Raw genomic sequence first — 26,015 nt, 5'->3', positions numbered from 1 at the left:
CACATTTTTAGGAAATTGGCCTCGCAGGGTTAGAGCCCCCAGCAGGGGCTAGAAATAGAAGAAAAGATACTGTGTAAATACGACGAAACCAACAACTGCGTTTTCTTTCCATAATCCCAAAATTTAACTAGGACAATGCTTTTGTTTTTTTTGTCACCATAGAAACTACAGGATTGTTGGGTTTAAAACTTTCAGGAAAGCTTTGTGTTGGTCAAAGTATTTAAGAACGCAGTTAAAAAACTGAAAAATAAAAAAATTTAAAGATGAAAATAATACCTGTTGAAACCTATTTATCCTGCGTTGAACTTCGGGGCCATATTGCGCCATTGTTCCTAGCCAGAGCTCATCCCATAGCACTGTTATTCTACGTAGCTCTGTCACAAACGCAGTAACCTAATAATATATATTCTTATGAAAAAGTAACATAATGTCTGTCTGTCTGTAAGATCTCGCTAACAGCTGGTCCACCATCATAAAATAAAAAATTTCCTCTAGATAAAAAAAATGCTCCCACTTTATTTTAGCTTTTCTTTAAAACCTTTATCAAGTGTTGGGTTGACGCGACTCCTCCCAACCTCCATTTTTCTCAAGAGCCTCTAGAAAACTCTAAGAGTCCAATTTTTACCTGTTCAACAGCTGTAGGCATAGTCTTGTTCAGCTGTTCAACAATCTTTTCATAGGCATTCAGCATAAGAGCACTTCCAAGTTGTCCTTCGTTCTCCGTCTCCATTGGCTGTTCATCCTGTTAGAAAAATGAGCCCTTTCACAGAAGTATCTTATTGAGCACTGAGCAATAAAGCATTCTCTTATTTAAAAAAAAGACGAAGGAGGGTAAGTTTTTCCTTTGTTTATTTATAACTTTTGTTCAGATTAGGTTAGGTTGTATTGGATATTAGTGCACCTCAGAGTTAATACTCTCTGTAAGGGATAGACAATGAGACATAGGGAAAAAAATTACCCTTCCCACTATTAATTAATAAGAGGGTGGGGGGGGGGGGGGGGGCTTTTAACAGTGCTCAACAGGCACTCTGTGTGAAAGCAAGGAAAAAGGATGGAAATTTTTATATTTAAAATTTAATACAATATAATTCTACCTTAGTTTGAAGAATAGTTCCAGTAAAAATATTGGTAATAGTTTGTGTAGCTTGAGTACCGGTGGTTAAACTGCCGACCACCGCGGGAAATATTATAAGCTCTGGATACCTAGACAGAGAGATTGATATTAACTAAGTATTGTTATCAGGGATCTTAATGGATTAAATTATTGATTGAAAAGTTTGGACACTACTAGCTTGGAACCAACAAATCAAAATCAATAAAAGTAAAAGTTTTGAGCTATAGAGTAAGATAAACTGGCAATAAAACTTTGGGTAATTTACAGTCCAATAGCTTATTTAAAATATATCAACTTCGATAAAAATAGCCAAGACAAACAAAATTTCATAAAGTTAGGCACTCATACATCCTACAACTTTGACATGTTATAAAAAAACCAGGGGAGTATATTCCGCACAAGATTCATTTTTCCCCCTGCTGCAAATTGTTTTATTTTTTCTCCCCTCCTAGTATTTTCTAACAACTAAGGGGATAAAATGGAAAAATATTTTCAGAACTCTTTATTTCATTCATATTACGCCCCCTTTCACATATTTTTTAGGTTTTTTTCACCAAAGAGGGAAGAAAAATAGAAAAAAAATGCTTTTAGTCCTCTTAATTTTTACATTTTTCCCCCCAACCAATATTGTTAATTTTTTTAAACCCCCCCCCCCCCCCCCTCAGCCGGGTAAAATTTGCAGAAAATACACCCCTGAAATAAACAATTACTGCATAAAAATAGAATTATAAAAGTGTTATTTTTTAAAGTCAAGACCATTAGAAAGCTTTAAGATGATCAGTTCCCAATAGGACTTTTTCAAAAATTAATAAAAATGTCTTACTTTGAACTTATCCTGCAGAGTAGGTCTGATATTCTTTGTCTCACCACGGGAACAGAATGATTCAACCTTCATAGAAAATTCATGGGTTTTACAATTTTAAGTGTAGGTATTGTAGTTAAATAAAACAAAATCGTTTAAAATCAGGGATCTTAATGGATAAGCCAATGAATGATAAATCATTGTACAATTCTATTCCCCAATATGATAAACATGCAATTAGTGGTTAAAACGTTTAAACACTCAACTTAATCAACTAACCGATCCAAATTCAATAAGAGAACCCAAAGTTGTTATGCCAACGAAAACGAGAAAACTTTAACACTTTGGGGACCAGTATAATAAAAAGCCCAATATCTCCTCCCTCCCTGATTTAAAAAGGTAAAGAAACGTCAAAATAGAAAGAACCTAAGATTTTTACAAAATGCTAAAAAATTCTTCATAAAGGTTACCTTGAAAACAACTGAGGTATGATAGCCTTCCACTGTGCGCTAGGAGTAATGCTCAAACCTCTTTGGATATCCTTGAAATATAACAATATTACATATGTTCAAAGAAATTCCGTAAAGGTGGGAGTTTTAAGATTTTAAACAGGAGTAGAATGCGAATATTAACTACATAGGCACTGTATTCCTTATTGAAAAGAACTATAGACAATTTTTTTTTAAAGTTAACGATACCTGGAAATTGTCAAAAGCTTCGCTAATGTCAAACTGACAATAATTCATTTTTACCATAGTATAGTAAAATTAGAGTATATCTTGGATATTAGAGGCATTACCTATTGTAAAAGTAAAAAAAAACACCATAGCCCAAGCATTTCAAATTATAGCTATAATATGAGATGAAGAAAATCAAACCTGCAATTCCATTGTATGATTGATAGTGAGATGTAATATCTTAAGACTTGCAGATATTGTTCCCGACACAGGTTCATCCCCGCAAAGGCTCAAATACTTGACATAGGCCTCGCCAGCCAGGTCGTAGTACGCGTAGGTACGCTTGAACACGTAGTTCCATACGTCTATGACAGCCTGAAAATTTAATACATAAAGATAACAGGATGTCTTTGTGTATGTAGCTAAATATCTCGCTAACCAATAAACCGATATTGTTCTTCTTTACAGTAAAGCTCCTTGTAGGACCACGGAAGAATAACAACAATTTTGGGAGGAGGGTACTTCCACCCTCTCACAAGTAATAGCCTCTGGAAAAAAAATTACCCCCCCCCCCCCAAACATTTTTTATAACTTTACAAAACAAAACTTAAATGTGGATGGTCAACAAATCCCCACCCTCTTCCCCCAAGTGCCTCTAGAGACATCTGGGGGCACATCCGCTTGTTAAAACTAAATCTTACCTGGAAGGTAGCATCACTAACAGTGTGCAGGGCGTTCACCTCCCTCAACTCCCGACGCATAAAATCCCATTTCTCATACTCGTAACCAGCCAAATGAGAATCTCTAAGCTTCACCTATATTAACAAATATTAACATATCGGAAGTTATCAATTTACATTGAATTATAAATTAATTCTTTATCAAATTCAGGGAGGCAGATGGCATTGAATTGTAAATTACACTGGTACCTAAAGTTTTATAATCACGTTAATTTGATCGTTAGCTTCAAAAATTTGAATGGTTATTTAAAAACTAGAAGTGGCCAAACTTTTTAACCAATAATTTAAATATTCATCATAGTAGGTGTACAATGTACATCAATTTATCGACCATTGTCAGATCCCTGATTCAATTAGATAAGAGTAAAAAAGCAATTCCGCACTATCTAAACATGTTTCAGAAAACGTAATTAGAAAGACATGATTTTTTTGGCCATGTTGTCGTTCACACTAATGTAGGTTTGCTGTGCTGTATAATTAACTTTTTACCTGACTGATAATATTCATGATTTTCTTGATGGAAGCCTCAGAAGCAGTTGGTAACAATGTTGCCAGTGTACTAATCTCCTCTTTAGTCAACTCAACCTGAAAATAAAAAAATTAAACAACTAAAAATTACAGTTCTAAAAGTTGGTCAAAAAAGCAACAATTTTAAACTAGTATGGAAAGCTTAGCAGTTCTGATTTTTAAAATGATACCAGGGTTGTCATTTTGGGCGGGCGCTTTTGGGCGGGCAGTTTTGGGCGGGCGGTTTTGGGCCGCCCAATATAAGGTCCTTTTGGGCAGATTTGGGCACCCCCCTTTTAGGGGGAGAGAAAAAGGGGAGGGGGTTAAAAAAGTGGGGGGGGGCTATTTTTTGGGTGATATCCATATACTAAAGTAACAGGATGTGTGTCTGTTTGTTTGTGTGTTTGTACCGAAGGATCTCGCTAGCTGAACCGATCAGGTTCTCCTTAACAGGGTAGCTTCTCATAGGTTCTGGGAAGGTTTTTAACTATTTTTGGGGAGGTTACCACCACTCTCCTAAGAGAAATCGCCCCTAGAAAAAAATTACACTCCCCCAAAAACTTTTTTTAAACTAAAAATAAAAATGGGGGGAGGAAAACCCCCCCCCAAAAAAAAAAAAAATTATCCCCCCCAAAATTTTTTTACTTTTTCTTTTAAAATCTAATTGGATTATCAAATTTGACTCTCCCCTCCTCAAGTGCCCCTAGAGGCCTCTAGGGCCGTAGCCTCTAGTTAACTATATAAATTAGTAAGCTTTTTTGTATCTAGAGAAGAATTTCGCTAACTGCTGAACCGATATGGTTCTCCTTTCCAGTGGAGCCTTTATAGGTCCTGAGATGGTTTTAGGCTATTTTATTTCTAATAATAAGTCTAGGTATGGTTTTAGGCTATTTTATATCCTTTTTATATGCTTTTTACGACATTTGCCCAAAAAGGGTGCCCAAAACCACTTTTGGGCGCCCAAAACCCGCCTAAAACCCTTTTGGGCAATTGGGTCGCCCAATATAAAAAAAAAGTGCCCAATTCGACAACCCTGAATGATACAAACCTTTCTTGTGCTATTTATAGTCTACATACATAGAGGACATTTGATAAATACCTTGTGATTATTTTTAGTTGCATCTTCAACCACTTTCTGTCCAATTTCATACGCCCAGTCACCCAGGCGTTTCCATGCTTTAGCAAGGCGAGGATCTTGTAGCACAGAAAGGCGAAGCAGACGTCCTATTACAAGATCGTCCTCTGTTGCAACCTAAAATACAAATAATATGAGTTAAACAAAAAAATTTGGCCACTATTTTTTTAAGTTTTTTAAAATCTAGGTTTAAGTAGGTAAAACAAATCAAACTTGCAGCTGTGGATAAATATGACAACTTAAGGCAAAACTTCATAAAAGTCTACCAATGAAAGAGAGTACAGTTGTTATCAAAAGTACCTACAGGTAGGGGACATTGGAGTGTAAAATAAAATAATCCTTAAATTTTCGCATTCGTTGTCCTAAAATCTTTAGCTGCTTGTTTTAAATAATAATGGGCTTGTACAAACTAGCAAGTGTTAAACTGTTCCACAAATAATTTTTATATATAGAAAAGGGTATTTTTTTGTAATCATGTCATCAAATACTTTATTAAAGTCTAATGAACACAATAAAATAAAACTATACCTTAGAAATTGGAATATGTTTGCTTATCGAATCTCTACTTCCAGGGCTTATAGATTCCAATTGAAGGATCTGAAATTAAATTAAGATTAAATTTTTAAAACCATTTGTTCCGATTTTTTTAAAGATTAGGCAAATTAAAGGCGAACTTATCAAGAGTTGAAAAGTAACGAAAGATTAAAGAGAATTCATGAGGAAAATGTGGCGCTTTCACTCAAAGTGCCTGTCGACCATTGAAAACCTCCCTTGTTAAAAAATTGTATCAACCCTGCGGGACTTCTCAGTACCCAATATAACATAATCTGAAACATTCACCAAAATTTTCTACCCTCAAATTAATTTCGACAAGTCACTTTGAGGTATAACACCGAACAAATATCAAAATAGAATCTTTTGCACAAGATTTATTTTGTAAATTATAAAATTCGTACCTGGGTGATGGTAGCAGTTTCCATTGAATATGTTTTTGGATCTGGATACATTCTGTCAAACAATGCAGAATCCTGAGCAATAAAATCCTATCAATAATTAGAGCAAGTGACACTTAATATATATGCAGTGCAGAGTAAGAGATATAAGTTTTCCGGAATTGTAATGTAGGGAGTAGATTTGAAATCTGCATCAAATTTTAAGGATTTTTTTTATAAAATTCGTTTTTTGTATAATTCTTTATCTAAAAGAGGAAATACAAATTAAGTTAATTAATTTTGGCATCTGTGATTGGTGGATTTAAAAAATCTGCGCTCTGATTGGATGTCGTACATCATTCAACCAATTAGAGCGCAGGTAGTTTAAAATCCACCTATCCAATTGGTCAAAATTAATTAACTTAAAATGTATTTTCGCTTTTAGATAAAGAATTTTACAAAAAACAAATTTTATAAAAAATCCTTAAAATTTGATGCAGATTTCAAATCTACTCCCTACATTAAAATTCCGGAAATATTATATCTCTTAGTGCAGAGGCTGTGTTACAGCAAATTAATTCCATTTGAAATTGCAGAAAGTTTGGATATTTTGTGGTGAACCAATGGAGAAACTTGTTTTATGCTGTAACTTAAGGAAGTGGATAAGGGTGGGGGCAAGTGTATTGTTGGGAAATTTTCAATTAGATTGTTTATCAGAATCACTGTCCCTTGTCCTAGATTAAAGGATAATAGGTATTACTTTTAATGACCGGTTTTTATTTTATTGGACGGTATTTGAATAGTAAATTGTTAAACGATTCAATCGTAATTCACAAAAAATATTTGTAGCTTCCCTAAAATTAATAGAAAAAAAGGATGGCCATTTATAGATCTTCAAACTAACAAACTAGAAAACTTACCTGTTGAAGTGTAGCTGCCAGGTTAAGCAAAGCTCTGCTGGTTTCCTGCAGGGTTTTCCCGTTTGGATCCATGTAGCGCAGGTTTAACAAACCCTGTCCGCCTATTACACCGAGACCTAAATAACACAATTCATAATTTGTGGGTAAAGTAAAAAATGAGAAAAAAGGCAGTTAGAGGAATTAGATTTCGATAGATTCCATAGAAAACATTACAATTTTTGAATTTGTGGGTAAAGTAAAAAATGAGAAAAAAGGCAGTTAGAGGAATTAGATTTCGATAGATTCCATAGAAATGTCTTTATCCTCATGGCTTTATAAAAAGCGAAGCTTTTGAATATTTTCAACAGAAATCATTTCTACCTGAAAGCATAGCAACAGCATTGTCATTGGATGTTTGATTATCAGATCTGAGCAGGATTTTGCTGGCCTGTCGTAACATGGACGCCTGGCCACTTGATACCTTAACATTATTCGTTGGTAAATGACAGGGATCTAAAGAGATAAGACAATGGCCGATAAATCAATGTACATTCCCAAAGCAATGATGATACAAAAATTACCCCTCTGGTAGATTACAATTAGTGGTTGAAACGTTTGGTCACTTAACTCAATGAACCATCAATCGAAATTTAATTCAATTAAGTCCCCAAAGTTGTTAAGGTTTTTTGTCTGCTTGTCCGTTCTAATCCAGCGGATATTGATAGGTTTTGGAGCCATAATAAATAACCTTTTACCTGTGATGAGAAAATATCAAAGTTTCTCACATAATCATCTAAGTTTGCCTGGCCATTCGGGAAAGACTACAAAAAAATATTAAGGTTATGCACTCGTTTCGTGATGATTTGTTTGCATACACGCACAATCAAAACTATATTTCTACTGTTTAGCAATGCCCCAGGCCACGGGCATAAAAGAAATGGGATACAACAGAAAAATGCATCACTGGATTCTGTTCAAGAATTACCTAGTTTTTATAGAACTTATCTAATATAATATAAAATGTGTGCCTGTTCTACAATTATAAATATTTAGTAGCTGCCTTTCTTAGATCTTAATGGGCAATGATTCTCACACACGCATACATACAACTACTACAATTCAAAGAATTTACATTTTTTACCTTGATTAAATTCTTTGCAGCAAGATTTAAGTTATCTTCTTTCCTTGCCCTTCTGGTTATTTCTAATTTCAGGTTCTGTAACTTTTCTGAAAGAATACATTTTTGAGCATTGCAGCTTCTTTGTATGTTTTAAAAAAGCATTCAAAATTGCATAAATGGCCTACAAAATAAGTGGTTGAAATCCTTTCACTCAATAAAGGGAGTAGTGCAGCTAATCTATGATTCATTTTGTCTGTCCGTCCGTAACGCTATGGAAAATGCGATTTTCTCGGCTGCTATTGAAGATAGACGGCTGAAATTTTTGGTGAAGATTCCCATTATCATTGAGTGTGTAGTGTATAATTTACTTTGTCCGTCAGTCTTTCAGTTATGCTTAAAAAGATATTAAAAAACATTTAAATTTTTTCAGAAAGGTTATTTGATTTTTATGAATTATTGCGTAATCATATCTATCAACTGAACATTTTCTCTATCATTAATTCTGTCTGTCTGTCCTTCAATGAATTTTTAATGCTCCGCCACTTATGGATGTTGTCATCCTTGTTTTCTATCTATCTTATTCACCTTCCATTTCTTGTGGCTGTTTATTATATTTGAGTAGGAATTGTGTCCAGGATTTAATTATCTGCAGGCTGCAGCTACTCAACCCAGGACAATACAGACCAGATATGGTAGACAACTAAATAAAAACAAATATCATATTTTATGTTATTAATGTTTCAACGAATAATATAACGTGGTCATAAAACTTTTAGTTACATTTGATTTAAAGCCGAATGACCCCGCCCTGGCCTTCCTAAGCTCAAATTCTCAAAGTAATGCACAGCACAGCCGCTGCAAGGAAAAGAAAACTACTTTACCTGGGAGCTTCCTTTATTCTTGATACAATGTATTTCATGCCAGATGATGTTGTAAACCATGCACAGTTCTCTTTCATGCTCTGTAAATTAATTTATTTTCTAAAAGTTTAACTTTTATAACAAGGATGAAAACATCCACAAAAGCGAAGCTCTGAAATAGTAGGACAGACGAAAATGAACACCTGTAAAGTGTCAGAACTGAATAAGCAGAATGAAATATATGTATAAGTTTTTTTTAAAATTTAAATAAAGGGGGGGGGGGCGTAATGACATTTATTCGTAATCCGTGAGCAAAATGGTCTAAATATTTAGCTAGACCCTTCAAACTTGGTATATAAGTCTAGTCCTATAGGTATTACATCTAAATGGCAAAAAAATCCAAAATTTTTTAGTTTAAGGTTAGGTTAGGTAAGAAAAACCCTGCGGAAATGGGGTTTTTAGGCTTTTTTTGGTCTATTTTGATGTGGAAACTTACCTTAAATTGTTTTTTCTTAGGGTTTTAACTTAAATACACTGTATCTATTTATATGGACATTATTTAAGATGATTCAGCAAGTCAGGGACCGATCCCAGGTTTTCTGCAGGGCTTAAGAGCATTTACCTAACCTAACCTAGAAACTTACTTATATTTTTACATGTTTTTCTTGAACAAACTTTGTCTATTAATGAGGACTTTATTTATGATAATCCTGCAAGTCGGGAACCGACCCCAGCGGGCTAGGTTGGTGGCCCGCAGGGGAAAAGTGCATTTTTCCCAATATATGTTGTGATACATCTAATTATAAGTTTTTTAGGTCAGATAACTCAAATTCAGAGCTAGAATTAGCATAAGACTAATCTGAAGCTAGCCCCAGCGGGCTAGGTCGGTGGCCCGCAGGGGTTAAATGCATTATTTTCCAATATATATCTTCTTATATATCAAAATATAGGTTTTTAAGGTCAAGAAACTCAAATTCAGAGCTAAAATTAGCATAAGACTTACCTGAAGCTAACCCCCGCGGGCTATGTAGATCTTCTGCAGGGCTTAAGTGCATTTTACCTAACCTAACCAAGAAACTTACTTATTTTTTGGTTTTTTCCTTGAATGAACTGTGTCTATGAATGAGGACATTATTTTAGATGACCCAGCAAGTTGGGGACCTCCTTGGGTCAGCCTCATGTATGAAGAATCTTTTAAATGATGGCTTTAGGATTGAACACTTTGTATCTAAGTAAAACCTAGCCCGCCTGGGTCAGTCCCCGACTTGCTGGATCATCTTTAATAATGTTCTCATGAACAGTTTTTTCAATTAAAAAACCTTCAAAAAAGTAAGATTCTAGGTTAGGTTTGGTAAAATGCATTTAAGCCTTGCAGGCAACCCACCTAGCACGCAGGGGCTAGCTTCAGATTAGTCTGATTCTATTATTAGCTCTAAATTTGAATTTCTGGACCTAAAAAACCTATAATTTTATGTATGACAGCACATACTTTTTAAAACTGCACTTAACCCCTGCGGGCCACCCACCTAGCCTGCTGGGGTTGGTCCCCAACTTGCTTGATCATCTTAAATAATATTCTCATAAATAGACACAGTTTATTCCAGAAAAAAACCCTAAAAAAAAGTAAGGTTCCAGGTTAGGTTAGGTAAAATGCACTTAAGACTTGCAGGCAACCCACCTAACCCGCTGGGGCTAGCTTCAGATTATTCGGTCCCCGACTTGCTGGATCATTTTAAATAAAGTCCTCATTAATAGACACAGTTTATTCAAGAAAAAAAAACCTGTAAAAATATAAGTAAGTTTCTAGGTTAGGTTAGGTAAATGCTCTTAAGCCCTGCATAAAACCAACCTAGCCCGGGGGGGTTAGCTTCAGGTTAGTCTAATGCTAATTTTCGCTCAGAATTTGAGTTTCTTGATCTAAAAAACCTATATTTTGATATATAACAAGTTATATATTGGAAAAAAAGCACTTAACCCCTGCGGGCCACCAACCTAGCCCGCTGGGGTCGGTTCCCGACTTGCTGGATTATCTTAAATAAAGTCCTCATTAATAGACAAAGTTTATTCTAAGAAAGCATGTAAAAATATAAGCAAGTTTCTAGGTTATGTTAGGTAAATGCTCTTAAGCCCTGCAGAAAACCAACCTAGCCTGGGGGGGTTAGCTTCAGGTTAGTCTAATGCTAATTAAATTTTCGCTCAGAATTTGAGTTTCTTGACCTTAAAAACCTATATTTTGATATATAACAAGATATATTGGAAAAAATGCACTTAACCCCTGCGGGCCACCAACCTAGCCCGCTGAGGTCGGTTCCCGACATGCTGTATTATCTTAAATAAAGTCCTTATTAATAGACAAAGTTTATTAAAAAAAAACATGTAAAAATATAAGTAAGTTTCTAGGTTAGGTTAGGTAAATGCTCTTAAGCCCTGCAGAAAACCAACCTAGCCCGGTAGGGTTAGCTTCAGGTTAGTCTAATGGTAATTTTCGCTCAGAATTTGAGTTTCTTAACCTAAAAAACCTATATTTTGATATATAACAAGATATATATTGGGAAAAATGCACTTAACCCCTGCGGGCCACCAACCTAGCCCGCTGGGGCTAGCTTCAGATTAGTCTAATGCTTATTTTAGCTCTAAATTTGAGTTCCTTGACCTAAAAAACCTATAATTAGATGTATCACAACATATGTATTGGGAAAAAGGCACTCTAACCCCTGCGGGCCACCCACCTAGCCCCCTGGGGTCGGTCCCCGACTTGCTGAATCATCTTAAATAATGCCCATATGAATAGATACAGTGTATTTAAGTTAAAACCCTAAGAAAAAACAAAATAAGGTAAGTTTCCACATCAAAATAGACCAAAAAAAGCCTAAAAACCCCAATTCCGCAGGGTTTTTCTTACCTAACCTAACCTTAAAATAAAAATTTTTGGATTTTTTTGCCATTTAGATGTAATACCTATAGGACTAGGCTTATATACCAAGTTTGAAGGGTCTAGCTAAAGTTTCAGACCATTTTGCTCACGGATTACGAATAAATGTCATAACACCCCCCCCCCCCTTTGATAAACAACTGCTTGAATACAGGATACTATTTATGAATTTACATACTGAATGTTATAGGACTAAATTACAACATTGTTATAGGAATCAGTATTTAAAAAATCAGATGAATAGGATAATTATATGAAAAATTGTTGTCAAAAAGTAAAAAATCAACATGTTTTAGATTGACGTACAGACTTTCTGGTAACGATTATAGAGTTGCTACGCTTTATAAATTGTACCTAACTGTTATAGGAATCAACATACAAAGTTTGAAATCGATAGGACAAATCTAACATGTGAGTCTAAATTAATGAAAAGAGCTAACCGTTACGGACTAAGGACAGACCCTATAATTGTAGAAAAGCTTCGCTTTTAAAAAGATAGGATGTGCCTATCCTTTTGTCTGTGTGTATGTCTCACCAACTACAACTCTGATTGTAATATAATTTTCAGGGAAGCTTTGGTTTCGGTCCTGGTTTATTAAATGCCTACCTGTTAAATCTCTAATCTTCAACAGTTTTCTCAGAGACACAGTGGCATTGTTCATTTTCTAAAAAAAGACAAGCTTCAATTGAAAGAAAAAAATATTAAACTAATAGGTATAAAACTTTATGATAAAAAAGCATAGGTATAAAATCATTTTCTAAATAAAAGACATTTCTTGTAAAAAAAAAAAAGATTCTCTATTTAATACTTTTTACAACTGATTTTTGCATCTAATAATTATACATTGACATTAAAAAAACTAAGATCTACATCCCATTTATCAAGAACTTACACCTTAAATAAATGTTGTACCTGTGTTAAAGCATAGTTTTCATTCCAATTCGAATTTGTTTTCATATAATTCTTCTGTATCTGTAGTCCTGCCTGCAGCAGGTTCAGGTTTACATGCTCCAGCAGACCAGAAATACCTGAATCCTGAACAAAATAATAATTTATTACAGATAAGAATCTAATGGCGAAGCTACTCGATAGGTCATCTGTGCATATACCCGTCATCTAAAAAACTCGTGTTTGTAATGTATATATTAATTTCCTCTTTTCTTGCAGAAAATAATAGTCTAAACCATTCCAATAAAACAGGAGTCAGCGAGATCTTAAAGGTAAACAAAAAATATTACGCTATATAATACAATCTGATACGCCACTAGAGGCCTCTAGAGGCACTTAATATTTATAGATACTTTATTTCTATTATAAGATAAATAACCTGTTCTAAAATAGGGTTAGTGTCCAAGCATTCTACAACAGTGGGGACAATACCATCCTAATCAAACAAAAAAGATAAAAACATTTTTATAAATCAGCTTTTCTTCATTTGACTTATTTAAGAATAATTTGATTTTTAACAGGCCTTTGTTCATTTCACTTGTCTACATATAAAATTAAGCACTTAAGTTGGGTTTATTTTTTTTATAAAGATATTGTTTTCGAATTCTGTAACCAATTCAATTCAATTATTTGCATGAAGATTTTACATAAACATGATTTATTTTCAAATTTAATATTTCTTACCTAAAAAATTATCAATAAAATGACAATCCACTAAGTCTTAGATATAGCTAAATTACAACTTACATCAAAATTAGCCAACGCCATGAGATACTGGTTCTGAATAGTGCTGTCAGAAATACTCTTGCCATTCTCCTCCTGGTACTTCTTCATCCAGGCAATATAGTTAGTGTCCTCCGTCAGCTCCTCGTGACCCTAAGTTTTTATTCAATTTTTTGGCCTGTCATCAAGTATCTAAAGGGATAAAACAATGGACGATTAATTGATGTACATTCCCAATGATGATACACAAAATTACCCCTTCAGTATATTAATATTAGTGGTGGAATAGCTTGAACACTATAGTGTAATAAACTACCTATTGTCTTCTCTATCTCTGTATGTCATGGTCACAATCCTATAATATCCTTTTATAGGTAGTAATTTAAAATGATGCATATAAAAATTGAATTCCTTGATGACAACAGAGTTAAGCATGGGTAGGATGCTCTCAAGCTCACTTGGTTCATATATCATCTTCAATAAACATTTGTCAGTTCTTTACAGGGATATTAAAGGTCAAGACAATCGAGATAAATATATCAATATTATAAGTGTGGGAACAACTATCTAAAATTAAATAGAAGTTCCCTGAGTTTTTGAGTCAACAAATAAGATAACGTGGTTTTAATACTTTTAAAAAGTTTCATTCAAGTTGGTGAGGGCTCTAAGCCTGCGTTTCCCTTTCCCTACGCGAAAATATCCATGCAGGACTCTTCTTACACTTATTATCCTAAACTAACCTAAAATAAAAATTTAAAAAATAATATTTCTCTTAAAAAATTCGATTTTTGTAAGGAAAACCACATTATTTAAAGCCGAACCCTTTAGGTATTCTTTCACACAAAAAAAAAGTATTTTTCTAGACATTAAGTAGGTATTATAGAATCATAATTCACAGACAAGTATTTTCCTGGTGTTCAACAGATGTCATAAAAGCTGTCAATGTCTTGATTCCATCTTCCAGCCTTCCTCTGGCAAAGTCAGCCACACCTGTTCAATATTGTGACATATATCGGAAAAGATAAATGGATTTATTAATACTTAGATCTTATTATCACGTACTCCTAATAAAGTGAAACTTTAAGCTGGCAAAAATAACGATCCCGTACCTCAACCTTCTTTACCCCATCCCCTCCCCTGGATAAATGAACTGACCAATAAACGACAATTTTTCAATTCATTACACGTAACTATCCACGTATATTTTACATCCATTTACCAAGAAGGGAACAATCCTTATGGTGCATTATTTGCCAAATGTACCACTTTTCTGCACTACCTCTCCGATTTTGTTAATACTCTATATTTTGGTCCGTTGGGTCATTCAAGGATGCTGGATGGCCAAAAAAAAGTTTCAGAGTCCCTGGATGTCTAGATATCTAGCTATCTATGAAGGTAGGTAACAAAAATGTAAAAAACACCCATTTTTTCACAATTTTAAAAATTAATTTTTTCATCCATCTTACATCCAATCTATACATTTTATACACTAAAATGATCGTTTATTCATGTAAAAAGCGCACATAATGCTATTTTGGCCAAAACTCTAATTTTACAGGGTGTCCAACAAAAAGTGTATTTTGGATATCTAGCGTAATACCCAAAATACCTGTCCGAAAAAAATCATTTTTTTTGGCTTAAATCCTGTGTTTTATCTGTGTGCATATGTGGTATATAACGGTTTGGACCACCCGGGACTATAAGGTTGTCAAATTTCACTTTGGGACACCCTGTAAATGTGATTTTTGCGTCTGTAGAGCTAAAACTTGGTCCAAATTCGCTATTTTTTTCAAATTACTCTAATATGTGTCTTAGTATGTTTTGCCATAGTGTTTTCTGACCAGATCAATATTTTCATATTTTTTGGACACCCTGTATTTTCAAAAAAAGAGAAAAAAAATTTTTGGTTTTTTTAAAATTTTTTTTCTATTTTTAAGTTACTTAAAACTGTCACATAGATACAGATTTTGACTAATAACAATAATATTTGCCTATTTTACAAATTTTTACACTTTTGGGACACCCTGTGCATGTTTTTGAAAAATGATGGTTTTTGCCCATTTTTTGGGGGAAGGAGTCGTTTTAGGGCCATAGACTATTTCTTCATTTTTGTAAAACTTTTCAAGACACATCATTAGTTATTTATGCAAAAACCGCAAAAACCAAACCGTTTTGCCGTTATTCACCGCCAAAGGCAGAATTTTTTACGTTTTTTGCCGTTCCCGAGGTTCTAATGGGCATTTGTGGTAAGAAAACGTTGCTTTATCAAGATAACTGTGAAATACTTTTATTTAGGCATTTTAATTTACTAAATTTCATGTGAAGTAAATTTTTTTGTATATCCAACCGATTTTTGTCAAAAAGAATTTCAAATGCACATGATTTATGTTTCTTTTATCACTTATGTTATAGCAATTATTTATGTTATATTCACTTCATTTTCTTGCTTTAACAATTGAAATTCATCTCGACGAAAAACGGTTAGCTGCACAAAAAATTTTAATTAATATGAAATTTAGTAAATTAAATTACCTAAATAAAAGTATTTAAGAGGGATCTTGATAAATCAACGTTTTCTTACCACAAATGCCCATTACAACCTCCGGAACGGCAAAAACGTAAAAAATTCCGCCTTTGGCGGTGAATAACGGCAAAACGGTTCGGTTTTTGCGGTTTTTGCATAAATAACTAATGATGTGTCTTGAAAAGTTCTACAAAAATGAAGAAATAGTCTATGGCCCTAAAACGACTCCTTCCCCCCAAAAATGGGCAAAAACCATCATTTTTCAAAAACATGAACAGGGTGTCCCAAAAGTGTAAAAATTTGTAAAATAGGCAAATATTATTGTTATTAGTCAAAATCTGTATCTATGTGACAGTTTTAAGTAACTTAAAAATAGAAAAAAAAATTAAAAAAAAACAAAAATTTTTTTTCTCTTTTTTTGAAAATACAGGGTGTCCAAAAAATATGAAAATATTGATCTGGTCAGAAAACACTATGGCCAAACATACTAAGACACATATTAGAGTAATTTGAAAAAAATAGCCAATTTGGACCAAGTTTTAGCTCTACAGACGCAAAAATCACATTTGCAGGGTGTCCCAAAGTGAAATTTGACAACCTTATAGTCCCGGGTGGTCCAAACCGTTATATACCACATATGCACACAGATAAAACACAGGATTTAAGCCAAAAAAAATGATTTTTTTCGGACAGGTATTTTGGGTATTACGCTATATATCCAAAATACACTTTTTGTTGGACACCCTGTAAAATTAGAGTTTTGGCCAAAATAGCATTATGTGCGCTTTTTACATGAATAAACGATCATTTTGGTGTATAAAATGTATAGATTGGATGTAAGATTGATGAAAAAATTAATTTTTAAAATTGTGAAAAAATGGGTGTTTTTTACATTTTTGTTACCTACCTTCATAGATAGCTAGATATCTAGACATCCAGAGACTCTGAAACTTTTTTTTGGCCATCCAGCATCCTTGAATGACCCAACGGACCAAAATATAGAGTATTAACAAAATCGGATAGGTAGTGCAGAAAAGTGGTACATTTGGCAAATAATGCACCTTATATAAAAGTAAAAGATATCTCTAACCGTTGAACCATAACAGTGAAGCTTCTTATATTTGTATGGAAGGTTTATAACTATTTCAGAAAAGGTAACCTCTTCCCTCCAAAGAGGTGAATGGAAAAAATACCCCCTTAAGGGAGTATCCGCTCGTATAGGATAAAATAGTCCATCATTACCAATAATTAAGATTGAAATTCTCCCTTAAAAGGTAAATATTGGAAAGAAAATTGACCTTTTATCCTAAAAATGACTTTTTACCTGGAATCCATTTGAATTTAGTTCTGGAGAATTCTCTAATCCATGCATGCAGGCCCTATTACAGATTATATATTAACAGATCAAACAAAATGAATAAAAAGATTATCTTAACTATTTTATTTGCATAAAGATCTTTTACAAATCAATTTTTTTAGGCTCACTGACTTACAAGTTTAGGCTCGATAAGATGCCTTAAAATGCCTCATATTATTTCTGTTGATAACAATTACAGCATGATTTAGGGAAAAGACATACTTGAAAATAAAAATTTTGCCCCAATAGGTAATGATTATTTTATCTCTCCTTTTACCAACTATCAGTTTATATCTGTTTATTTACCTGAATGTTGGAGGCAGATCCTAGCCTGGCAAGTGCCAGACAGGTAATGAAAATGAGCTGGAAGTTTGCTGATTTGTCCAGGTCTCCCTTACGCTGCAGGTGCGGGAACAATGACCAGGCATGGCGCACAACCTTAATATTGATTAATGATCATGCCATCCTTTATCACTGCCAAGAATTTTTGGTGCTTTTACACAAGGTGCCTGTTGAGCACTGATACCTTAATAACACCCCATCCCTTTTTTATTTTTAAAAATAAATTGACAATAATGGGGCGACCTATCCCTGCGGTCTTCTAACCCTGTGGTGCTAACCCCAGTGCTCAATATAACCCAACCTAACCTGACCTAAAGCAATAAAGAAAAAACGAAAATTTACCCTCTTCCTATTATTTTCAATATTTTTAAAAATACGGTGAAAGGGGGATGGGGTGGAAGTGCTCAACAAGGTACTTTGTATGAAAGCTCCGATAAAAAAAAAACTGCAATAAAATAAGATATTCGCATGTTTTTTTTACTGTGACACCTTGTTTCCTACTAAAAAATGTATCGATGTACCTTTCAATTAAACAAAGTACCAAACTTTAATATTAATATGCATATGCAAATTAAATTCTAACCTCGTGGTATTCACCAACAAGATAGGCAACTTTCATTACATTTCCACGCACTCTATCCAGCCAATCCTAAAAAAAAAAAATTTTATAAATAAATCCTAAAAAAAATCAAGACAATTCACTTTTTAAAAATCTAGGTACAAAGGGGGGGGGGGCGAAAGTGACACTTTTTGAAACCAAAACTAAAAGTCAAAGGAACTCAACTAAAAAAAGAGTAACAGGTCTGAGATTTTGCATGGCAGTTGCTTTATAGGGGTACAATATGGAACTGTGAAGAAACGGCGGCGCAACCGCCGAAAACCGCCGAGAAAAGGAAAAAAAAAATTTCGGCGGGAAACGACGGTTTTCGGCGGTTGCGCTGCCGTTTCTTCACAGTTCCATATTGCACCCCTATAAAGCAACTGCCATGCAAAATCTCAGACCTGTAACTCTTTTTTTAGTTGAGTTCCTTTGTTGACTTTTAGTTTTGGTTTCAAAAAGTGTCACTTTCGCCCCCCCCCCCCCCCTTTTTATTAATATGTACTTTATTAATCTATAAATGCTTCTTTATTGTAAAATATTCACAAATTGTGATAAAACAAAAACGAATAATAGATAAGTAACTTTTAAATGTTCAAAAATATTTTACCAAATACATTCAATTTAATTAAACAAGTTGGTGCCCGCCCAAGGGGACTTTAAGGAAGGGCATAAAATAGCTTAAAACCATCCAAAACTTTAGTTTAAAAAATACTTTATAGAATAGGATATTAAAACACAAAGTTCCCATTTAGTGATAGTGCCTTCAAGACTTTGCTTCAAACTTAAAACTTGATACCTGACAAGTTTTCTTATTTGCATAGAAAAACATGGAAGCAGACTTGTTCGCCTTTGGCAGGGCACTGATAGATCCATCCCAGGCATTGGCCATGGACTTCTCAAGAAACAGGATCAGTTTCACCACAGCTTTGCCCTGGTCACAGATAACCATAGAATAATATTTGGGGCAGTCGTGATGATTATTTTGTGTTTTACATCAAAATGCGTAGGGAGCAGTGAAAACTCCTGAGTTTATAAAACAAATTAAAATAGTTTTATTCTTCATGCATAATCTATGCGGCGGGGCCTATAATTTTGGTGCCCTAACCCTGTTGTGCTACTCTGTATCAAATATAACCTAACCTAACCTGAGCTAAAATAAAAAATAACCACTGATTATTTTACGTTATAAAAGAGACGCATCTAGATCAATAACATTTCTATGAAAATATTAAAATTTTAAGTACAGCTGATTAAAAATTGAAAATATAATACTTTTTAGACAATTTAAACTGAAAAAAAATTATTGATAAATAAGACAAAGTGCATTACTTTTTGGCATATTTGTATTAAATAACATGCTTTGAAACTTCAGAAAATAAAATAATGTATGGGCCTTTCCAGGTAGGTAGTAGTTATTGGACTGTAAATTTAACTGGAGACGGGCATGTACAATCCCCAATGCTTTCTTGACATCAAGGGCATAAGAGGGGGGGAAGTTTTGACACATTTGCGTAAACAGTGGAGTATAGGCTTTATCTTTGGACTGAGAGGATAAGTTATTAGGGATAAAATCATTCTTTTATGATAAATTTTCCTAAGTTTTAAGATTTTTTGGATAGGCCTTCAGGTTTAGGAGCTGCAGGCCTCCAGGTTCAGGAGCTGTAGGCCTCCAGTTGGTCTCTGGACAGGTGAAAATATTTTTTTTCTTAAGAGATAGAGATCAACTAATTAAACAAAATATGCATCTTTTTTATTCAAATATGTAAATAACATTTAAAAATATGCATATTTTGTTATATAAAATGACCTCTAACTATTCAAAAAAGATTTTGACTTTTTACCTGTCCAGAGACCATCTGGAGGCCTGCAGCTCCTAAACCCGGAGGCCTATCCAAAAAATCTTAAAACTTGGGAAAATTTATCAAATAAGATTGATTTTATCCCTAATAACCTATCCTCTCAGCCCAAAGATAAAGCCTATACTCACTGTTTACGCAAATGTGTCAAAACTTCCCCCCCTCTTAGCCATATGATATGCCCTGTAATCTATTGTTATCAATGAATGTCCCTGTCTGATATCGATTGTGTTGGCGGTTCTGGCAGCCAGTTTTCTACAGGCAACATCTATATGACCTAATGTTTCCTGTGGCTTTCCTGCAAATTGGTATAGAGGGATAAGAAAATGACTTAGCTTAATACTTCAAAAGCAAGGGAAAACCTCGTATTTTTGTTACTAAAACGTAATTAATACAATAATGGATTAACATCTTCTCTTATTATTAGTACCTATGCTGTTAAAACTTTATATTACTACCTTGTGACAATAGCCTAGTAGGTTAAAAAAAACTACGTCAAAAGGTTATGTTAAGCAAAATTTTTAAAGTTAGCATATATTTTTCATCATTTACTTATCCCTACCTATAGGGGATTTAAGCTTGTTAAGGACACAAAACTGAGCCGTCAACCATGACAAAATTGTATACTTGATTTCAGTGGTTGGAGAATATTCAAGATGGCCGCCGCCTTCTTCAGAAATATCCGGCAATGCCAGCCAACTCACACTTTTCTCATCCGCACTCAGGTAGAGCAGATATTCTTTCACCTCAGCCGCAGATATATCTTCTGGGGAATAGGCTTTGGACAGACAATTTGTCAAGCATTGTCCATCTTGGTCATTGTCAAGGTTATACTTTACAAGCAATGGCTTCTCTAGCTTTTGTAGTAATTGTAGCTCCAATGGTATTTTAGCCAGAATCTTCAAAGCAAGTTGCCTAACAGGTTCGTCTCCAATTATAAAAGCTTGGGTAACAACATAGCTTATTACTTTCTTAACATTATCTCTTATTGGATAATCTTCAATTACCAGCATGAAGATTCTCAAACAATCCTTTAGGAATAGTTGTGAACTTGAAATAAGTCTTACACAAGCTTTAAACACAAGGTCAAATAGATCTTTATCAGTAAAAGCACTGGCATTGGGCTTTAGCATGACTAATATGGCATGCAGTGACCTCAGGGCAAGAGACTTGACTGTTTGTGAGCTTGGTGACCACGTCATCAGGTTGGCTAAGCTTGTCATCAGGATACTGAGATTTTCTGATGTTGGAGAGTTGCCTAGAGAACCCAGCAGGCTAGAGGATGATTGATAGAAATGATGGGCAGAACTGTGCAGTAGCAACATTCTTAAGATGCTATGATGTATGGCTGGATGGGCCATAGCTAGGCTGGAGTTATGCAGACCAGAATGCTGGCTCAATAAATTAAATAAACTTGGCTCTAAAGCCCAAACGGACAACAAGCTTCCTTTGTTGGTTGCCAGATTACTCAATGCTGCCAAGACAAACATGATAGTGTTCTTAGCAGTAACAGTATTCAACTTTTGGTTGAAGTTATTTTTCTCCAGGAAAGGTTTGGCTGATATTAACCTGACCAAAGCTGTTTCATATCTTTCAAGCAGAACCGCATACATATCTTGCAACACTAGCACATTTTTCTGGCTAAAAATGGCATGGCAAAGATTAAGGACATCCTGTAATATATCAGTGTTGTATCCTTCAATGGAGAGTTTAATCAACTGGCTGTCAGGTCCTAGAAAGTTGGCTATAATCTTTCTTATTTGATCCTCTTTACAGACTAACAAGTCGGATAGACATAGTATAAACACTCTTATCCCAGAATTGGACAACTTGTCAGCATTCTCATTAATTTTTATCATCATATCAATTACAGCTTCATCTTTGCCTTCTTTATCAACATTTGGAACATATTTGAAGCATTTCCAACAGGCCAGGACACATCTCAATCCAGAAATGGCCATGTCCTCGAACCAGTTCCATTGTATTGCCTCCAGAGTGATGTCCTGGACAAGCCTCATCCAAACTCCAAGCTTGGGTAGCTCAAGCTCCTTGTGATTGAATAATGAATTGAATAGATGCAAAATTCATATATATCAATGTGTAAATCAATATTACACAAATGAACAGAAAATTTAAATAGTAGGTAAACAGAAGAGTTAAACATATTTTAGAAAACTGAACAAGTTATGTCTTGATTAAAATTGAAAGTTTTTGTTATTTTCAGATGAAAATACTCAAGACAGTACCTACTAAAGTATTTGTGATAACAATTGGTTTTATTCAGATTCGTATATAACATCCTATTAAAGTAGAAAATAAAAAAATAAATTTTCTATGAACCCTATTTAAGATAAGTATAAAACAACACCGCCCTCCTCTTATAATTAAGAATCATAACTATATTAATGAATACTATGATCGGTTTTCCAATGCATCAATGCCTGATGTTGTGAGCCTTGAAGTCCAGACAAGACACAGTCAATCATCTGTATGAAGGCCAGAGCCTGCACGGAACATTTCTCCTTCTCCTCTTCAGTGTAGTCTTCTGAGCTCCACTAGAATTTATTTTAAATGTTCAAATGTAAAAAAACAAGGACGACAGCATCCATGAAATCGAAACTATAAAATTAGACAGAAGTATGAATGAACAACAAAACCTAATAAATTAAATATAATGGATAAACAAAACAAAATTGCATGTAAATGTGTTGCTAAATAAACTAATTTAATAGAGGTTATTAGGAAAGGACATACGTACATTTTAGGACTTGATAATAGAGATACTTATAAAATTGTAACTTGTTTTGCTAGTAATCTTTATTCCAAAAACAAGACGGACGGACTGACCCCAATTATTTAAAGAAATCCCCTTTATTGAACAAATTTCCAGTTTATTTCATAAAAAAAAGGTGTGGGACTGGGGAGGGGTCTGTCAGAGCTTAGTCCTTTGAGTAAAGGCGCTACAATTTAAAATATAAATTTAAAATGCTTGTCTACCTTGTATTGGAAAGCATCCATGATACTGCTGGATAATTCATCATCCTCCAGGTCCTCCAAATCTTCGTCTTCTCCTCCTAGAAAAATGAACACTTAACACCGAGGGACAATGGCTGATAAATTGATGTACATCCCCAATGATGATACACAAAATTACCTCTTAACCAGACAAAAAAAATTAATGGTTGAAACATTTGAACACTCAACTATATGAACGAACCAATCAGTGAAGCCAACGAATAAGAAAACGTTATTATAAGACTTTGGGGACTAGTGCGATAAACAGCCAAATGACCCCTCCCCCCAGGACATTTACCTGTTCTAGTTTCAAGAAGGAGATCCTCCACATAATAACCAACTTGATCAACCCCAAATTCTGATTCGTCCTAGAATTGTAAATCATGTACATACGACACGTAAAGATCAAAAGATTTATTGCCCTAGATGGGCTGTCAGAAACAATAATTCGTCCAACCTAAAAGGAATTTCTAGCAGACGAATATTTTTGTCTTTATTTAGTCAAGAATGTATGATTCATTCAAATTAAATGAGCTATGAAATTTTTGGATGTTCAAGGTAATTTCCAGAAAATGAAATATTTTATTAATATTTGACTTGTAATATATGGATAAAATAAAAAATATTTGAATATATACTTCATATCACCAATAATAAGGCCGAATTGTTCCTAAACTCTGTTCTCATTGGTTTACAGATTATGGATCTAGTTCTACTATATTTATTTCCTAGCGGCTTCGCCCCTAGCCTCAAGGGGCTTTGCCCCAAGAGGTAATTAAAAATAAAATTTAATTAAGTACTACTGGTGCTGACGGTAGTTTTATGTGAAGAATGCTCTAAATTCTTCTGATAACATATCTTTTATTTCTATCCTGGAGATCATAAGAAATTCAGAATCTAAAAGTTACCTTCCAGAATGTTGCCCACGAAATGAGATGGTTTCCAATGACTTTTCTGACATCCGGTGTGTCGCCAGACTCCATAAACCATCCAACGGCTATGTCAACTATCTCCTGTAGAAATATAAAATTGATTATTGCCACAAATTAAATTAACTGTAGGTTTGTTAATTTCTAATGCGATTTTCCACTTTAAAAGCTACCAATAACTCAATAGCAATTAATAATTTGCTATAAGCTTTTTTAATATGTAATACCTACTCCTAGATTATATAATAGATCAATATTAGAATAATAAATTGATAAAGGCGCCTAAAAAGCTGTTTAAAATCAGTCCGACCGCCACAAATGTTTTATACTGAAATATGCTTTAAGATGAAAGGAATGTTAACAAGAACAATCATACGACTAGCAGTTATAGCAGCTGAGTAAATCCCATTTTATCCCATAGCGCTACAGACAGACAGACAAAGTAAAATAAAGAGTAGCTTCACTACTATAAATCTTACCGTAAAGAAAGGTTTGAATAACTGAGGAAACTTATGCGCTACGGCATTCATGACATACATCAGAGGCACCACCAACAGTTCTTTTTGTGTATCTTCAAGTAAACCTTTATGCGGGATAAAGGAATAATTTTAAACTGCTATAGATAAAGGGTCAGGTAAATAACAGAGGCAAAAAAATCAATTTTGTGAATATTATTGATAGTAGAATAAAAACATGTATGTTATAAAATCCATTCAAAACAAACTTATCGTACATTCTAAAAATTTTCTTTATTGTATGAACTTACCTATTACTAATTGGTTTAACTACTTAGTTATGTTAGTTACATCGATTTTAGACTATTTCTTACGGATTAATGTATGCCAAAAGCATATAAATCTACCGTCCAACTAGTTAGAAAGTTGCAAAGATATAAAACTAAGACATTCAACCATATGAAAGGGGACTATCCACATGAGCAAGTGATTCTGAGCACCTTCCAGCATTAATCCATAGTATTTTTTTAGTGAATATACAAGGTTTATGTTTGATATTTGGTTTATCGACAAAAAATTTAGGTTTCACCATGGTTTTAAATGAAAAACACTTTGAAATGTTAAACATTGTTTGATACTATATCATCGAATGTTTTGATGAGGTCAAACTGTTGTTTAAAAGCTTTGACACAAAAGTATATTATTTTGATTTTTCTAAATATACATTTTTAATCATTAATTGCACCAAGCAATGTTTAACATTTCAAAGGTTTTTTTATATAAAACCATAGTGAAACCAAATTTTTTAGTCGATAAAGCAAATATTAAACATAAACCTAGTATATTTACTAAAAAAATACTATAGATCAATGCTGGAAGGTGCTTAGAATCACTTGCTCTTGTTCGTGGATAGTCCATTTTGGACATGTTTTACTTATCCTTTAACCCTGCCTTTGACAAGACCAATCAATGCCTGTATGCCCTCATCATTTCCTACCCCGCGTTCTATAGCTTCTTGGAACGAGGTGATGTATAAAGCCTAAAAGAAAAACGGGCTAGATCTCGAGTTTTAGTCCTCTGGAGAGGTGAGTAGATTCAAAATTCAATATTATTTTCTTATTGTCATTGCTTTAGCATAAATTGGATTATTTTGGTTAGTTTTTGACCAAAACTGTAGGGTTTATATTAAAAAAAATTTAAAAGATAGTTTTTTAAACGCCCTTAATAATATTAATTCATTTGGAAGTAAAGTAAGGGGAGATTTCAGATATTCATTGTCATAAAAAATGCCTATTAAAATCACGAAACCTTATTTGCATTAAATATGTAATGGTCTTTTATAGCATGACCGGATTGACGGTCAGACAAAGTGATTTATAGAGTAGCATCACAACTCAACTAACCTTTAAACTCTCCTCTTGTGCAACATCAATGAGTTTCCAAATAGATGCGCCCCAAGTTGAAAAATTGGGATGTAGGGCTCCCACACGTCCAAGAGATACGGCACAGATTTCCTTATAACAAATAGTACACTACATGAAAAATA

At 34.0% G+C, this 26,015-nt stretch overlaps 1 protein-coding gene across 1 annotated transcript in view; it reads right to left on the bottom strand.

The window, feature by feature from the left end:
* The window catches only part of nonC (serine/threonine-protein kinase Smg1), a 77,696-nt gene that overhangs the window by 47,450 nt on the left and 4,231 nt on the right, over window positions 1-26,015 (bottom strand). The window contains exons 6-41 of the mRNA XM_080169155.1: window positions 25,873-25,983; window positions 25,421-25,508; window positions 24,494-24,597; window positions 23,994-24,098; window positions 23,384-23,453; window positions 23,068-23,144; window positions 22,512-22,625; window positions 20,633-22,118; window positions 20,286-20,368; window positions 19,011-19,148; window positions 18,197-18,262; window positions 17,578-17,709; window positions 17,239-17,293; window positions 14,303-14,380; window positions 13,804-13,866; window positions 13,415-13,545; window positions 13,047-13,103; window positions 12,632-12,754; window positions 12,326-12,383; window positions 8,808-8,887; window positions 8,512-8,626; window positions 7,948-8,033; window positions 7,562-7,627; window positions 7,188-7,287; window positions 6,828-6,943; window positions 5,932-6,003; window positions 5,504-5,572; window positions 4,940-5,092; window positions 3,823-3,918; window positions 3,295-3,408; window positions 2,795-2,968; window positions 2,387-2,457; window positions 1,938-2,003; window positions 1,095-1,203; window positions 626-742; window positions 277-393 (exon numbers count right to left, since the gene is read on the bottom strand). Of these exons, the coding sequence (XP_080025281.1) occupies window positions 277-393; window positions 626-742; window positions 1,095-1,203; window positions 1,938-2,003; window positions 2,387-2,457; window positions 2,795-2,968; window positions 3,295-3,408; window positions 3,823-3,918; window positions 4,940-5,092; window positions 5,504-5,572; window positions 5,932-6,003; window positions 6,828-6,943; window positions 7,188-7,287; window positions 7,562-7,627; window positions 7,948-8,033; window positions 8,512-8,626; window positions 8,808-8,887; window positions 12,326-12,383; window positions 12,632-12,754; window positions 13,047-13,103; window positions 13,415-13,545; window positions 13,804-13,866; window positions 14,303-14,380; window positions 17,239-17,293; window positions 17,578-17,709; window positions 18,197-18,262; window positions 19,011-19,148; window positions 20,286-20,368; window positions 20,633-22,118; window positions 22,512-22,625; window positions 23,068-23,144; window positions 23,384-23,453; window positions 23,994-24,098; window positions 24,494-24,597; window positions 25,421-25,508; window positions 25,873-25,983 (4,860 nt within the window). The remainder of the gene's footprint in view (window positions 1-276; window positions 394-625; window positions 743-1,094; window positions 1,204-1,937; window positions 2,004-2,386; window positions 2,458-2,794; window positions 2,969-3,294; window positions 3,409-3,822; window positions 3,919-4,939; window positions 5,093-5,503; window positions 5,573-5,931; window positions 6,004-6,827; window positions 6,944-7,187; window positions 7,288-7,561; window positions 7,628-7,947; window positions 8,034-8,511; window positions 8,627-8,807; window positions 8,888-12,325; window positions 12,384-12,631; window positions 12,755-13,046; window positions 13,104-13,414; window positions 13,546-13,803; window positions 13,867-14,302; window positions 14,381-17,238; window positions 17,294-17,577; window positions 17,710-18,196; window positions 18,263-19,010; window positions 19,149-20,285; window positions 20,369-20,632; window positions 22,119-22,511; window positions 22,626-23,067; window positions 23,145-23,383; window positions 23,454-23,993; window positions 24,099-24,493; window positions 24,598-25,420; window positions 25,509-25,872; window positions 25,984-26,015) is intronic.

The sequence above is a fragment of the Acartia tonsa genome, chromosome 8 (genome assembly GCF_053477335.1).
Source record: "Acartia tonsa isolate MP-2025a chromosome 8, ASM5347733v1, whole genome shotgun sequence".
NCBI lineage: Eukaryota > Metazoa > Arthropoda > Copepoda > Calanoida > Acartiidae > Acartia > Acartia tonsa.
This window is presented reverse-complemented; position numbering and strand designations above follow the sequence as displayed.